At 35.9% G+C, this 17,364-nt stretch overlaps 1 protein-coding gene across 6 annotated transcripts in view; it reads right to left on the bottom strand.

Annotated features, from left to right (window-relative positions):
• The window catches only part of AFDN (afadin, adherens junction formation factor), an 85,831-nt gene that overhangs the window by 39,331 nt on the left and 29,136 nt on the right, over positions 1–17,364 (bottom strand). For 3 of the 6 annotated variants that reach the window (XM_026037379.1, XM_026037378.1, XM_026037377.1), the window contains exons 13-21: positions 17,178–17,239; positions 16,065–16,270; positions 12,288–12,308; positions 11,400–11,545; positions 9,082–9,176; positions 6,271–6,536; positions 5,594–5,737; positions 2,428–2,626; positions 635–738 (exon numbers count right to left, since the gene is read on the bottom strand). In XM_026037379.1, coding sequence (XP_025893164.1) covers positions 635–738; positions 2,428–2,626; positions 5,594–5,737; positions 6,271–6,536; positions 9,082–9,176; positions 11,400–11,545; positions 12,288–12,308; positions 16,065–16,270; positions 17,178–17,239 — 1,243 coding nt within the window. The remainder of the gene's footprint in view (positions 1–634; positions 739–2,427; positions 2,627–5,593; positions 5,738–6,270; positions 6,537–9,081; positions 9,177–11,399; positions 11,546–12,287; positions 12,309–16,064; positions 16,271–17,177; positions 17,240–17,364) is intronic. The other 3 variants (XM_026037382.1, XM_026037380.1, XM_026037381.1) reach the window with 1 other exon arrangement.

Here is a 17,364-nt window from a genome sequence, read left to right as displayed (position 1 = left end):
AAAATGAACAGCCAACCTACAATCAAATCTGTTCATGTAGGAAAAAAATCTCACACCCTGAATAATATGTCTGGAACTTAATTCACAAGTACAGTCTGTTATACTTGATCAATATGAATTCACATTATCTTTACAGTATCACCTATTACACCTGTCTTCTGTACCACAATAAAGTCTAACAATTTTCTTTTCTTTTTTTTTTTTTCCTAATTTAAAACAGCTACAGTAAGGAAAGATTCTAAGTGATTTACCATTTGGAATTTAATAGGTTCACATAATGAAGTAACCTTTAAAAAAAAAAAATGCTTAAATTCAAAAGACTCCTAGGAGGGTGAGGGTGATTTGTCTAGAGTTCRGTTTTTAATGTAAAATCTGGAACATAATTTTGCAAAGATATTATGGGATAGTTTATTTCAAGTTAATTTCAAGGCTTTAACAGCCTTTACAACACAAAACCTTACTAACACAAAACTGTAACACTCCTTCAACAACAACTCCAATAAAAAAAGGTATTAATGAATTAAACAATAATCAAGTTTGTTCTTCCTAATAACAACAGAAACTCCCAAGACCTATGAACTTGTCAATAAACTGTTACTCAGTTTTCACCATTCTTTGTCAAATTAATGCTTACCAACTCAGCATTCTCATGTAACAGATGACTTTCATAGTCTGCACCTTCAAAATATATTGTCCATGTGCCTGGAGACCGTGGATGAGGTACTAGTCTACAAAAACCTACAGGAAAAAGGAAACATGCATGATATTTTCTCAACAGATTAACTAAAACAGAAAAGTCCACCACAGGTAAATACTGAATAATCTGTCCCTTTATATTTGTAAGTATATGCATCTCATACTTAGATGCACTATAGTTTCATGATACCTGCAAAATCCTACATCTCTGCAGCTGCTTCTGAAAAACACGTATGTATCTCAAAACCAGAGCATACAGAAAATTCTCTTAGGTTGCAAAAACTGTTTGTAATAACCACATATAAAAGACACAGGAAACATCAACTCATCTTTCAGACCATGGGCTATAAATTCTCAGAATAGAAATCTTTTGTTTTGCACTGAATCTCACTAGCCAGCCTCTGCAGAAATATAGCAACCTTGTACCTTACTATTTTCAGTGCAACCTTTTCATTAGAAGCGAGGCTTTGTTTGCTTTGGTTGTCATTAATGGGGCAGTTCTTAGAACCAAAAAGGATCCACAGCAGCTGAAAGGCTGAGCGAGTGTTTTGTCCAATGTCAGTGCAAGTCTATGACAAAGACTCAGATATAACTGAAGTCCTACAGTCAGATCTATATTGCTTTTAAGATATCTAGCATCTCTCCTAAATGAGGAACAATAAGAACTCCAGAGTAAAATCAGAAGCCTCCCTATAAAGATACAAAAGAAGTTCCTTCTCACAAAAGAAAGAAGGAACATTTGATTTTTCAGCAACTTAGTTTACACTGACTTACCGTAAAGCCGTCACTCAACATAATTTGAGAGACTCCAAAAAAAACAAAAAACCTTTTTTCTTTCTTTTTTTTTTTTGTATGGATTAAAAAAAGAATTGCATAGAAAAGCTATGCAGGTATTATTTAAGGCTTTTAATTTTTCAATACAAGAATACTGCCTTCCCATAAAGGACTAAAACTAACAGTTACAAAACTTTTCTATAGGATAGACTAAGTTTGCTTTGTATATAGCCCCTTCTGGTTTTATACACATATCATTCCTGCAGAATGCTTAAACAATTGCTCATTAAAAAGAAAATAATAAAAAGTTAAAAAAGCAGAGAGGTAGCTCAAGACAAGGAGGAAAGCTAACAATTTGTGACCATTCGTTGACTTTTTAAGTTTTGGTGTTTGCTTACCCCAGCTATTCTAATTTACATTCTATTCTATTATAATTCGTGTAGCTCAGCTAAGAGAAAAGGACAAGAAGAAAACAGGGTTACAAAGTGCTCTTTGCTCTTCCTTTTTTTTTCTACATCACGAACTTTCTTTGTGTTTCTAGTCAGTGTTTTTTTCTTTCTGCTCTTTTTCATACTGTAAGATCATAAATAGTAACACCTTGTGGAGAAAGGCTAAAAGGGTTTTTTTTTTTTGTACAACTACATGCATAAAATTCTTGCTAAAGAACTTTTTAATTTCTTCATTTGCAAAGGCAAAACAAAATTTCAGTAGAAACAATTAAGTTCTGACTATTCAGAACCCTGAAAATGAATGAAAGGGCTGGTGAGAAAGGGTAAGGATTCAAAAATCCTGCATAGCTTTATTAATTGCAAATGCAAATACCTGAAGAAAAACTGAAACATACATAAATGCAATGAAAGTAATTTACAAATAACTAAAATATATTACAAGTTCTGTGCTGTTCACTGTACCAAAAAAAAAAGAAACATCAGTATATTGTAAAAGAGCAGAACTAACCCCGTTGACAGAGTGGATCTAAAAATTCTTGTAACCCGCTTGGAACATTTCTGACAACATCACATGAATATCCATCTTCTGGTAAAAGAAAAGGTAGCTGTAAGTCAGGATCCTCTTCCAGCTGGACTTCTCTGCCGTCGCTGCGAGCAAGTTCATCAGCAGTATTTTCTGCAACAGTTACTACATTCTCTATCAATTCCTGAGGACAGAACAGAAAGAGATTATTATTTTTTTTTTAAATAAGGAAAAAGAAATATCATTTAGGAAATATTTAATAGTAGTTAAAAAAAAAAGGAACTTGGAAAGCTAAATATCAGACAGACACTTCTGTCTCTACTTTGTACAGAGAGCATGTCACACCACTCATCAAACTCCATGAATTATGCAGTTATGGAATAAAATTCAACAGCATCTCATTTTTACTCCAATAATTTTAAGATGTGTTATATTCCTGCTTGATTTTATTTGAAAAATATACAGCAYAGAACATATATATCAGAGGATATGCTGGAATCAGAGACAAGTAATTTTGACTATTTGCTATGTTGAACACACATGCTTCTGTAACTCTAATATATACAGAAGAAACACACTACTTCTATCTACAAGGATTTTCTGCTCCATGAGAACATGCCAACACACAGAGATCAATACAGCTCTCTGTTCAGAAGTTTTATATAACTACATATATTTCTTTAAGTCTACACCTGTGAGCTCAGTATAATATGAAGGACTCCATGCCATGGACAGACACACAGCCTGTGTAAACACCGTGTACACAACAAGGGCACAATCACTCAGGTGCAGCCACAGCTGCACATTTTCCATTGGGCACACGACTGTTCCTACCACAGCAAGCTCTAGGAAACACTCTTGACAACGTAGCTRCTGCTGCAGCACTGAAGGCAAGTAGCTTCCTACTGCATTTTGGTGAGGCCTCTAAGACTTATACAGGATATATACATTACTACACTGCATYAATTTAATTCAGAATTTACCAAATGTCAAAAGTCCTAACAACTTTACAAAAAAGTTAGGGTCCAAGCAGTGTTTTGTTTCTATATTCTTCTGTTCTTCCTGAACTTACTGAAAAGAGCACACAATAAAAAAAATGCTTTTATCTCTGTTTTTATTCAAGCATTTGTCCGTTTTTGTTTGTTTGCTTCCTTTGCCAACCTGCTGTGTTCAAGGCAAGATTTAACGTGAAGGTTTCCAGCTGATACATTTGCATTAAGTTTGCTATGGGCAGACACCTCCTAAGAAGTTGGCAAATGTCACTGTGCCAACACTTGGCACCTTCAGAGCTCCACCAGGGCCTGCTCCTACAGAGCTGCCAAGACACCACCCTGGGTCTGACTCAGCACTGTGTTGCACAGACCAGGCAGCAGTAAGAGTAAAGCCATCTCACCTCTACCTCATCAGCAACCTTCTGGAAGAGACCTCATCGCTGGGGATAAGGAGGCATCTCCCCAGGAGTTACGTGATTTTGCTGTCATCAAGCTATAATTATTACAATCATTTATCTGAAGCTGCTGCAAGTATCACATAYACATTCTGTTACTACAAAATATTCACTTTACTGAAGATTCAGATATGGTTTTGGGTCTCTTTACAGCTTCTCTTCGACTTCCAAGGCCAGCTTAATAGTTTCATCTTAATCTTAGCCAAGTCACACTAAATAGTGATGCAACTGTCTAATAAGGCAGTTTTATTGCTTGAGCACAATTCAAAAAAGCAGTCAAGACGTGCTGAAACTGAGCATTTATTTGGGAACAAACTTTAGGCAGGAAGCTGGATACATTCCATTAGTCTTTAGGAAGTGTTCTTTGAGAGAGGCCTTTTTACCATAAAAGGTGAACATTTTAAAAAAGAATTGCATCAAACTAGAATGTGTACATTTGATGTCTTTATAGGCCTTCAAATAAATTCCATTCCTTGTAATTTTTCATACTTGGCAGCAAAAACATCAGAATTGCAGTGTATGTGTCTTTATAGCAAGAAGTCCCAACCACCGACTTCATCACAACAGGGAAAACTGACTATTTTCCAATCTTCTTTCAGAAATTAAGATCAAGTATCAAATCCAGCGATTTTTTTTGAGTATCATAAAGAACAACAGTAATAAACCTTGAAATTCTGCCTATGTGCAAACAGAAGTATAAGCTATGTTCTTCTGTGAAAAGCACTTCAGTTTGGCAGTCAATAAGTCTCAAACTTATCAAYTCTACTCATCGCAAGGTTCCCTTAAGGATCATTTTATTTGTACTTTTGATTCAAGAAATGGATGTATCCAAAGTTATTAAAAAGATTTTGCACACTACATATTCAGTTATACAAATACTATCTTTATCTTTTAAGATTTTTGGGATCAATCAACTATCCTGTAATTCAGAGTTTATTTTTCTTCCATACATGATCACAGTCCTCCAAGGAATACAAACTCTCTTTCGAACCTCTCCGAGGGAAATCTTTTGCCACAAAGACTGCGCTTGTGAATAGGGTTTAGAATAGTCAGTCTTATTTCTTATGCAACAAGACAAAAATCAGTTCAGAAAGCAATATACCAATCTATACAAAATAGATGACTCGGATATCAATTCTTTCATCTGAAGATACTGACAGCTGCTTAAATGAAGGAACACAAAATGGGTAATTTTAAAAAAATAAATCCACAATAAAAGCAATGAGTATCCCAGGTTCTTTCACTTGACTGCTACAATCAAAATTGCTTCTTGTGGCTAGAACTAGAATTCTCTATGCAGGTCTCCCCTATTATCTTACTGATTTCCTCTCCTTTGCAAAGGGTGTAAGATGCAGTGACATCTCTTGGGGCATGCTCAGCAAATACACTGATACATTGCTTTCAGAATCAGCAAGAGATTTTATTTATTTATATATATACTAATATATATGTGTATATATATWTTTTTTAAACAATATCCTGCTCAAGTTCCAGTGAAGCAAACCCATATGGTTCCCAGAAGCATGTTGCTACCACATAAATACTTCACAGTAYATGTAAGAACAGAGGCTCACTCTGACTCTTCCCATAACAACATTAAAATACAAACCAATCAAAAATTAAGATGCTCATTTTCAGCCACCATTTTAAGTCCATCTTCTTCAGTTATATTAAACAGCACAGTAATCAAGACAAATGACTTACTGTTGGGATAAGTGGTTCATCTGGAGCACAGTGATAATTCTGCAACAAGGCTTGTAGCTGCAGAGAATTCAGCTTAAAGCAGGTGCTATTAATATTTGGAACATCTGCATGTGAGTACTTGTCCATTGTAAGCAACGTGGTTGCCTGAGGGGATATGCAGGGTAAAGAAAAAGTCACAGGAGACAAAACGAAGCTTTAGCCTTTGTTTCTGAATACATTTTAGTCACGAAGCAGCAGAAGACAAATACCGAGAAGCCAAATTTGCTACAAAAGGAACAGAAGTTTCTCCAAAATAACCACTACATACATTTTCTGTACCTGTAAGACAAGTGAATTCTAAATCTGTCACAAATCACGTGTGTCATATTTTCACCTGAAGTTCTTGCCTCTGGTGAACCCAGTTAGATCTCAGTAAGTAGAAACTGAACAGTATGATAGCTAAAATCACTAACTTAATTTCACTTTATATATAACTTCAGTGTTCACTTTATATATAACTTCAGTGTTAAAGATGTCAGACATATTTTGTATCTTTGCATGCTAACTCAGTGTTCCAAGATTTCTTCACAGAAAAGACACATGTCAAGAAACTATTCTAAAAGTATGCGCAATATATAAATAGCTTCTTTGAATGTTCAATTATTTTAGAATTGTTAATGAGAAAACCAAACACTCACCTGCACTATTCTGCTCAAGTGGCAATCAGCAGCTAATTCTAAACCCTGTTTTTCTGCCCAGGCCTCAATGTGGCCCAACTGTTGACGAATGATGGCTCCCCAGTAATGAGAACATAACCCTGAATCTGGGTCAGTAACTAATCTGTTAAAAAGCCACATGTTGATAAAATGAAAGAGCTGGGAGAAGAGCTGTATAGTCAGCGCAGCATTCACTCTACATCGCCGCAGCAGGGACATAGCTCCGGTCAGTGTATGCAAGACATCATCTACAGAGATAAAGCAAAAAGTACATCAGTTTACACAACACAGTATACCACTTGCTTAGGTCATAAGCACTAATACGTAGGACACACTCAACTAAGTTGGTTAGCATGAGGTAGAACCTACATAAATTTAAGTTATACACTCTCTTAGAAATAAATCTCTCAATATTTTTTCTGTAAATGTGTTGAGATTCAGCAGCATTTAACTGATGGTTAATTTCTTTTCATAAAAAAATGAAAATTAAAATCTTGTATTTAGCATACACGCATAAGGGTTATATTTCACATCCAAATGATACCTTTACCTCAGTGTTAAACTCATTTTCCTATTATTTTTAGTAACATCTTAAAATCTTTATGTACTGCTGTTTCAAATGCATATTGCAATTATTCTATAACTCTTTTTAGTTAAATACAAACTGCAGCCAAGAATTTAAGCAATTTTTTGGTACTGCATAATATACTTAAAAAAAGGCACGTCCTGTTAGCACACACTGTTTTCAAATATTACTCTAGTATCTTTTGTCCATTATCTCACTGCAACGTAATGTAAAAAGCAACAGCTACTTCCTGTTAGCTTCACTGAGAACAAACATCTCTTATGTTTCCTGACAGAATGCAGTAAAGCATGTAGAACATTTATCTTCAAGCCTTCTTTTAAGACAGTACTTGCATCTGAAATTAAAGGGACTGCCAAATTTGCTTCTTTAGCTTCAAGAAATCTGAATGTTTAAAGATAGAAATCTATAAAGTAACTTAAAAATAATTTAAATAATGAGCATCATCACCTCTCTATTCCCTTAATATGTAGCACAGCTTTATCTGATCAAATGACAGATTACTTTTTTTTTCTTAATAATACTTTCTGTAGTTGAACTGAATGTTTGTATGTCGCGGCTTTTCTGATTTTCTTAACTTCAAGCGCACAGTAGCTGAGCTGGGATCACAGGGACTTGGTGGGATAGCACAGGAACGTGGTGCTGCTACGGACGGGACACAGGCTCTTTAAAACAGACAGGCCAGAAAGTCAAGGAGCTGCTGCTGCAAAGGAGCGACTCTGATGCAAAAAGGTTGCTTTGGTTCAAAGCCATCAGTCAGTCGAAAGCTGTCAGGCAAGGACCACAGTGCAGTCCACAGAAGCTGACGTGGTGTTAGATGTCTGTTTAGACCACCTCACCAAGAAGCAGAAGCAGCCTCTGCAGCCAAGTCCAGACCCAGATACTTCACAGGGGACTTGTCATCCCAATATCTTTTGGGAGGACATTAGGGCTGGCACAATCAGTCCAGGAGCTTTCTGAAGGGTTTTGGTGACAACTCCTTGATGCAGATAACTGGTAAACTGACTGAACGAGATGATCTACTGGACCKGTTACAAAGTAGGGACTAGAGAGATACAAAAAGAGAATAATATCAAAGGCAGCTTTGATTGCAGTGCCCATGGGATGAAAAGGGGTTCAAAATCCTGAAAGAGACAAGACAAATAGTAGAATTATTGCCCTGGGCTTCAGAGAGAGCCTAATTTGACTTGCTCGGGGACTTGCACAGCAGGATGCCATGGAAGACTCCTCTGGAGAACACGGGGGCCCAAGATGGCTGGTTGATCCCCAAAGCACAAGAAAAGCTGATTCCGAAGAGCAGAAAGTTAAGCAAGTCTGGCAGAAGGCCAGGATACATAAACAAGTTCCACTTGTTCAAACACGGAAAAAGGAAATACACAGGCGGAAGCAAGGATGGGCTATCTGGCAGGAATATAGAGACTTAGTCTGAGCATGCAGGAATGGAGTTAAGAAAATCAAAGAGCAACTAATGCTGGAACTAGCACAAGATGCAAAAGGCAACACAAACAGTTTCTATTAAGTTCATTAGCGGGAAACTGAATGCCAAGGAAACTGTGGGCCCATGAGCCTGTGGATCTAGGTACACAGGCAGAAGTACCCCATTGTTTTTTTACTTCAGTTTTCACTGATAAGTTCCTCGGGCCTAGTAACACAGGTTGTGGGACTACAGGCATAGCAGAAGATCAAACTAGAGACCACTTAACCAGACTGGTCAAACAAGAATGAGAACAAGGTTCCTACAAAGCCATTCGGCTTAACTSCAGACTCTGGGAAAGTTATGAGGGTCACGTGCGAGCGCATAAAGTGAGGCCTAAGAAACAGACTCTTCTMAAAGGTGTACAGTGACACACAAGATTGCAACACAGAAAATTCAAATGTTGTGCAATCTTCACCCTTGCATGAAAGTTCAAAATTCAACTGGACAATGCCCTGAACAACCTGATTTAGCTGACTGTGCCTTAAGCAAGGTGTTGGACTAGATAACATTCAGAGGTCCCTTACAACCAAAATTATTCTACCACTTTTAAACCAATACATAATGTAAATGTCATTGTTGTCTTTTTATCTTCTTCTTATATAACCAATTTAAAAATTTTTAGGGGTTAGGGTGACCTGTAAATGTCACCTATTGTTAAGAAAAAAAAATCTATTTATTTATTACTAATTAACTGTATGTTTAGCAGTGCTGAAACAAGATCAAGTAGTCTAACCTATTTTAGGCCTCTGAGGATTGTTCTCCTCTGGATCGTCGAGGAATGCTGGCATGTAGTTATTGAGCTCTGATTGCAAACAATGAACCAGGTACCTGTGAGTAAAACAGAACAAAAAAAAAGTGCACTTTAACATCCTGCATATGCTCATCATGCATGCTTCTAGACAGAAAGCCATCAAATTATAATATTCTTGAAATCAAAGTATAATGTATGTGACCATATTAAATAAAAAAAATAGGTTTTTTTAAAGACTTAAGAGAGCTCTTTCATAGAAACATTAGATAAAGAATTTGTTCAGCAACGAATGAACTTGGGCCCTTTAATGCAGCAAGATTATATTCTTTATAGAGAGATATTGCTAAGCCAAATGYTGATCCTTGAAGATTACTAAAACTATTTTGCAAACAGACTTGTGCCTTTCTCCTTTTAATTCTAACAAGGACAGTACTGATGAAACCAATTAACCTATTTTGAACCAACACAGAGGACGCTGAAACTGTCCTACTTTATTTTTTGATTCTTGTTTTTGTCTTACCCTTAACTAGAATGAAATGAAAAGAAAGGTTGTTTTAATATTCCTTCACTTATAATAATTAAACATTTTCATTAAAACATTTCTAATATTGTTTTTCATAATACATTTACAGATTTTCAGATAAAAACTGAAATTAAAATGCTATCAAATTATAAATACATAGATCAACAAAACTATTTCACGGCTTTATACAGTTCTGTTTCACTGGCAACATATTTTAGGAAATATTTTCAATTGCAATAAAATAACAATTGTTGAAAGTTCAATCACTTCTGTTATTACTTGTTAGCACTAAATAACATTTTCATACAGCAGATTTCTTCCTTTTTATGCTGCTTTATTTGCTTTCTAAAAATATATTCCACAGTTCTGTTCTCCTAAGATTCAATACATCTTTCTTTCATTTAATGTATCTTAGAGTTAAACTACCTTTAAAAAATATTTACCTGTGAAATTACACACTAATACTTATAACTTACTCCTGTAAATGCACATCTTAAAGTTTATTTCCACCTTTCTTTAAAACACAGAAAACAAAAGTAGCTCTTCGTTAATGGCAATCTTCATATATATTGCACTGCAAAATGTCCAACTTGCTAAGAAAATGAATTATCAGGTTCACTGAGAATTCTTTAAATTTTAGCCTCAGCAACACCAATTTGCTGTAAAATACTTGTTCAATGCTGGCCAAAACAAACTAAGCAGCAGATTTTCAGATGTGCCAGAAGTAAAGCCTTTTATAGATAAGAACTCTGAGTTCTTATCAGAGTTCTATCTGTTCTATCAGTATTGTCACCTCTGAGGATAATTTTCTTGGAGGTTTTCCCTTTCTACCACTTCATTAAAACTTCCTATCAAACAATAATTAACTGAGCTGACTAAGATAGGGKTTTTTTTATTCCAAACTTAAACTCGTCTTTATACCACATTCTCAAAAACTGTTATGCAAACTTTTATTTATGAGAATTCTGAAAGGAGTAGATTACTGATCTCCTTAGAAGCTCTTACAAGTGTAAGACTCATAAACTGATAGGTCTGTAAATACTTAATACCCTAAATTCTCTGAAATTTTTATTTTGCAGCCCCACCTATCACAAGAAGAGCTACTCTTGAAACACAGGAAGTTCCATCTCCCTGTGAGGAGGAACTTCTTTCCTGTGAAGGTGMCAGAGCCCTGGCACAGGCTGCCCAGGGAGGTTGTGGAGTCTCCTTCTCTGGAGGTCTTCAAAACCCGCCTGGATGCCACCCTGTGCTCCGTGCTCTGGGTTTCCCTGCTCAAGCAGGAAGGTTGGTTAGATGATCTCTAGAGGTCCCTTCCAACCTTGAACATTCTGTGATTCTGTGATACTATTATTAAGTTGTTCTCTTAATACCCTGAGCTCAGTGCCTATAGGTACTAAAATACCTGAAGCATGTATACATTACAGAAACCAAGCATTAAAAACACTGACTCTAAACATCTCATTCAGTCAAACATGAGAATCAAAACAAACAACCAAATTTCAAAATGGCAAATCCTTCTTTAATGAAAAAAGGCAAGGAAAAATGATGCAAATAAAAATCTTGGCATAAGCCCAGTGATCCATATTCATACATACATAAACAAAAATAAAGCTTCAAAGAAATAAGTTTATGTCCTCCTCTCAGATACTTAACAACACGCAACTTTTGTATCTAGAGTTGGCAAAATTATGGAGCGATTCCAAAAAACTTGTAATGATAAATCTGTCATGTTAACATGCAGAATGTGTTCAGTGAAACAGAAGTTTGATATTCTTACTTGAACGCCATTTGAACCAAGTGTGCCAACACATCCTGTGCATCCACAGTAATTCGACTGAGGTCTCGATCTTGCTTTATGAAATTCAGTAGTTCAGATGCATTTGCCATCCAAAAGGCCAGTGCTCCGGCAATATTCTTCTGTTTCTGTAAGTAGAAAGAAGAAGGGAATAATACAGAGAAAGCACTTTCCAATGACACACTGCAACTTAAAAGGGCTCCAAAGATAGACCAGTACCTTTTCCCATTTCACCAAATATATCTCAGATACCAGATATTTGCAAAATGTTTTTACATAATGTTGCAATTGATGTAACTGACAAATTCAATTTTAGTATGTTTACTGAATATACAAAATTCAGTCAAATTGCCAATAGCAGTATCAATAAAGCCACAGCATAAGCATCTAGTTAAACAGAGCTGGGAGCTTAGCTGAAAGCAGTATCTGGTAATCTGTATGCCTTTAAAGCACATAGTCACTATTGCCCCCTGCCACCCTGATACTGCACTCACGGGTTTTGATACCCAGTGATTCAGTATCAAGTACTGATCTATCTCACCATCTCCCGACCACAAATGCCAGGCCAGGCAACCTCAGATGAGATCCAAAGAATAGGAACCACAAACAACAAAAAAAAGAAAACAAAGGGAAGAAAAAGAACTTTGGTCATTTCATATCCACATTGAAGTGCGTTAAGCAGAAATTATGGAATGCCGTAAAAGTTGCAAAGTCAAAAAAGGATTTTAGTACTGCATGTTCCAGTTGCTGAATGAGTGTTATGAACTGTTCAAGTCCAGCTGTTTGAGTATTGTATTTTGATATGGAAGCAGCATGAGAAACTGAGCTAAGCCAACATAGCTAGGATCAGTTCCCAGCAACATGTCCTACCTGATCAACCTGGTCTACCTCCTGGAGAAAAACGGACGAAGGAAATCAAACAGAATAGAAGAAAGAAACTTGTGAACAATCATGATAGTTTTAGAAATCAAACACTAAATATGAAGGTACAACACTTATGTTCACAGTTATACACAGATGCATTAATAAGTAGCTATGATGCAACTGAGCCCCTTTAAAAAAAAAAGGAATTATTTTAGTAGAACTTGTAGCACAACAGCTAAGAACTGAAGTGCCACACACAACAGTTGATTTGAGGAATGTCTCTCTACTAGTTGACATCCCAGAGCTGTTGGTTTTTCCACACTCAGTGCACCACAGAAACCCCAAAGAACATTTTGCAGGCTGTGGGGTAACTGGCCACATAAGATTAAGGTAACTGCTTGCCCACATTGCTGCAATGAAGACAATGTACAAACACATGCAAGACGGGGACAAAAAACGTCCACACTAAAAAACTAAACAAAAACAGAAAAACACAAGTAGGACAGGTTTAACACATGGCTTTTCGGGGGGAAAAAAAAAGAAAAAAAAAAAAAAAGACCAAAAAAAACCCACAACATAAAAGCATCTACTTCAAGCACCAAAAAAGGAGTCAAGTGAAATATCACACTAAAAGCTTCTTAAATAATGGTATGCATAAGGTACATTGAGTTAAACAAACAAAACAGAAGAAAACCACCAGGTAGGTCTGCCTACTTAATTAAAACTGAGCTCTAGTTTCATACTTTTTGGCTTTCTGCTATGACTACTCTCCCTGCCTGCTYCACAGTAAGCTCAGATGCAAGAATCTGAGGTGTCTTGCTGTCACTATTGCAATTTTATTTGCAATTTTATTGCCACTACTCCTATCTATCTTTGCCTTTCCAATCAAAGAACAAAAAACCYGACTAAACAAGTGTTGGGACAGGATGAAAGGAGATGTTCTTTCTCAAAAGAGATGTTAAAATTTGTAGACAATGAGAAATGCCAAGAGAGATGTAAAAATCAGAATACACAAATTTGTTTTATCCAAACAGCTTAAGTTCTCATTCCAAAATTTTTAAGGAAAGTGCTCAGCCTTTTGATAGCTCCCCCAAAATTTCTTCCCTAATCCTTGATGTAGTCTCTACTGTTTATATATACACTAATGCATCAAAGATTACAAAAGGTCACAGAATTCATTTGTTAGCTAGGACTTGTAGARTAACTTCAGAAAACCTTCAGTCATCTTCTTACCTAGTTAACCAATAATAGAATTAAAACCGCTTCACTTTTATTCACAGTCCAGAACATCTTTGCTTCTCTCTGCTTGGTGTATCTTTCCCTCTCCACTTGCCACTCATCTGCCTTTCCCTCAGTCCCTTAAATCTGATTAATGTAGGCATGTTTTAAGATTAAGATCTATCCAAAAAAGCTATTGTAATACAGCAAGTTATTCAGAGGTGACAGGCAAGATAAACACTCTACAACCTAGATGAAGTAACTTCACTCAGCTTAGCCAGTAACCACTAGTGCAGGTCTAACCTAACAGCTTCTTGTTGGTCAAACTTCTGCACTACTTTATCTGCAGCCCACTAGCCTGACGTTCTACTCTTTCATCATAGGTAATGATGTAATTTACATCATTATATTACATTAACAGTAAATTACATTAACAAAGTAATTTACTTTTTTTTTTTTTTTAGTTTTCTCCAGCTTTTTCAGCATAACATTTGAAGGAACCTCCTCCCAATTTCTTTAAGTGTGTATCCCAAACTCTTCGTCAATATTTTTTTGTACCTGTATAAAATCCTTCTCAAAACACAAATTCAGCTGCCATTTCTATGCTGATGCCATCCTTAAACTTAGGTCTGGAAATAAGACTGCAACTACAAATATGTAAGGCTGCAGAAAAGGTTTTGCACAACAGATAGTCCAGACAAACATTTGGCTTTAACACAAGTTTCATGACAATATTAGCAGGACTATATAAAATATAGTTACATGCAACAACCAAAAGGCTGGGCTTGACTTGCAAAGCTCTTTTCAGGGCTGGAAATTAATGGTTTTTTTTTTTTTTTTTTTTTTTTTGCATTTTTTTTTCTAGCTTTGGTCTGCTTTATTTTTATGAAAATCAGTGTCTGCACCTACCTCTCAAGTATCTTGTAGCAGCTACATGGCCACCCATTTTGGTTCAACAGAGACAAAACACAAAGCTTCCTTTGCTTTCCCACTGCTCCCTTCCTGTCACTCCCATTTTTTTTTTGGTGTGTATGGGGAGGAGGGAGGGAATTGCCCTGTAACTTCCACCTTATACGCAAAGTCCACCCTTTATTGTTTCCTCTCCATTCTCCCAGCTCCTTGTAGGTTCATGTTCTCCACTGCTTCAAGTCTGCTCTCTGACTTAAAAATCCACTCTCTTTCCAAAGCCAGATAATATTTACAGTGGAGCCTGATTATTTAACTTTTGAYACCACTTTGATCTTAACAAATATCCATTTATTATTGCATCAGAAAAATGGCATATTATTCTTCATTTCAGATTCAAGCAACCTTTCGATATGACATCAGTTCGAGAACTCACATGAAAGGCCAGTCTTGCTTTTTCCCTGTAAAGTTTCTTCAACAGTGGCAATTTCTRCCCTTCTTTCTTAGGAAAGGTGAGAGAGCCTGTTGCAACTATTTACAGAGCTGCCTCATTATCACATCCTCRCAACAGAAAACTCTGCTAAAGCTGAACAAAGCTGAAGAGCTTTGGTTTGCTGCAGCCTCGGCAGTCAAGTCATTCTTTCCTTGTTTGCTTTTCTGCTCTCTCTTCTCCCTTAATCATCCTGTTGGCTAATGCTCACTTGGACTGCAAATTCTTTACAGCAGGATTAATGTATTTGCTCTGTCTATACAGTGCCTAGAGTATTAAGATCCTTGCTCTCTGCAGTTTATTATAGTAGGGTATTTAGTGTATTTTGTAACAAATGTATGTGTTTTAATAATTATAAAAATGCATTTTAATTTTTCCTCTGAGAAATTCCTCTGAGAAATTTTCCTCTGAGAAATTCCTGCAAATGGGAGAATTAAATAAGCATACCTGAAATAAAACATTGTTTTCTATTAGAACCACTGCAGTTTATCAACAGTTTAACAATGCCAAGTAATGACTCATTTTGAGGGGCAGTAGAATAAAAAAAGGTGTGGGGGGGATCCCACCCACCAAACAGAATACCACCTGGTGCTTCTATGCAAGTCTTGTGTACGTAATGGCAACAGTGCTAGACTATGTACTAGATATTGAAACATTTAAGAACTTACATTTCTCTTCATAATGSAATTGTACCAACTCAGTTCAAAAAAAAAGGCTGCAGCTACAGAAGTTAAATGGTATCAGATCCAGAATTCAAAAGCCGCATTTCTTTCTAACATGTCCCCTTTAAGACTCGATCAACGCAAACACCTGCTATTTATTGATATTCTTTAACAATGAAATCCAACTTGTTTCTCAAGCGCTCGTGACCAGAAATGTTTGCAAAGATTGTTCCTTCTAGAGAACAGCAGGATTTCCTGTCATAGAACAATCTTCAAGACAACATTCCCTCCCTACCTGCATTGCTCAGGAGGGAGTTTCTTGCAACTCATTTTTTTTTTTATTGACAAGAAAACAACTCCTCAAATGGGAATTTTTTGTTGCTATATAGTCTCATCCKTGATAGGAGTTGATTAAATGCTAAAAAAACCCCAAGAAGGTTACTAGATAATCTACAACATATATTTAATTTCCTTCATCACTTTCTTTTTTCTTCCAGAGAAACTCACCTGTATAACCCCCTCCATCATGTTCACCATCTTGTTGACTATTGCAATGACTTTGTGAGTACGCTCTGTAGGAGTGATGTCAGGTCTGTACTGGCTTGACAATACATACCGACATGTCATATACAGAACATACGTAGGTGACAGTTTAAAATGAACTGTTGAGCTATTTGTGTAATTTATAATTGCAGATAAGAAGGCATCTTCAGCTGCAGGAGAAGGGAAAAAAAGAAAAACAACATTCCAGTAAATCACGGACAGGAARAAAATAAAACATTTTACAGCCTGGGGTGGAAGACACACTTTTTTGAGGGAGAAATTGGGCAGACTGGAGCAACAAACTTACTTTAGAATTTAAATTCCTGTATCTGTCACATTCTGTGGTTATTTAGGTACAACAACACACTTTTATATATATATATAAAAAAAAAAGAAAATCTGATTTATCAGGGAACCCTTCTATACTATTCTCAACCTCTCTGTTGAAAATTTGCCATCTTAAGAGAATAAGAAAACACAGTTACTCTTGTCTACCTTTTCATAGAAAGTTTTAAAGTAATTAAAATGTTTTGTTTGTTTGAAATTAAATGAGACTTTTAAGTAATTTTTTTTTTTTTTTTAATCTACCAAATCTGAGATGTTAAAAGTAACAGGGAGACTACAATGACAAGAAAAATTTAAATGCCAGCCTAGTCAGATTTTATAGGAACTGGATTTCTGACCAATACATCACATAATATCCAAGATGTGAGGAACTTCATATAGAGAGAATTAATTCAGTGCAATGTTGGGAGAATGGATTAACAAAAAAATTCCTGGGTAAATATGAGCATGGAGGAATTTTAAATGAAATTAGAATTAGACAGCAACCCATTTCAAATGTGAACCACATCTTCACGCTCCCAGCRAAACCAATTATATCATATAATATAGCTATATATATAATAAGCTATACAGAATAAGCTAATATAATAATAGCTATATATATATATATAGCTATTATCTAGACAGTCATTTTTCCTTTCAATATTTATGTTTTGTGCCTTCAAACTGGTTGAAAATACTGCAGRAAAACATTTCAACAAGTAAGTATTTATAACCTCACTCTATACTCACAGCTTTCCCTGAATTCGATACTGGCAGGTAATATCAGTTCTGGTCCATGGGTATCCTGAGATCTAAAGAAAGAAGATTAACATTGAAACAGGCAATCCACATAGGCAATATTAATTATGTTGTTTAATGTCGGATTACTGCAAATATACTGTTTCTAAATGCTAACAGGTCTTTTCCAAAAATTTTC

This window comes from Nothoprocta perdicaria, unplaced genomic scaffold, assembly GCF_003342845.1.
Source record: "Nothoprocta perdicaria isolate Ctin4 unplaced genomic scaffold, notPer1 scaffold_197, whole genome shotgun sequence".
Lineage (NCBI taxonomy): Eukaryota > Metazoa > Chordata > Aves > Tinamiformes > Tinamidae > Nothoprocta > Nothoprocta perdicaria.
This window is presented reverse-complemented; position numbering and strand designations above follow the sequence as displayed.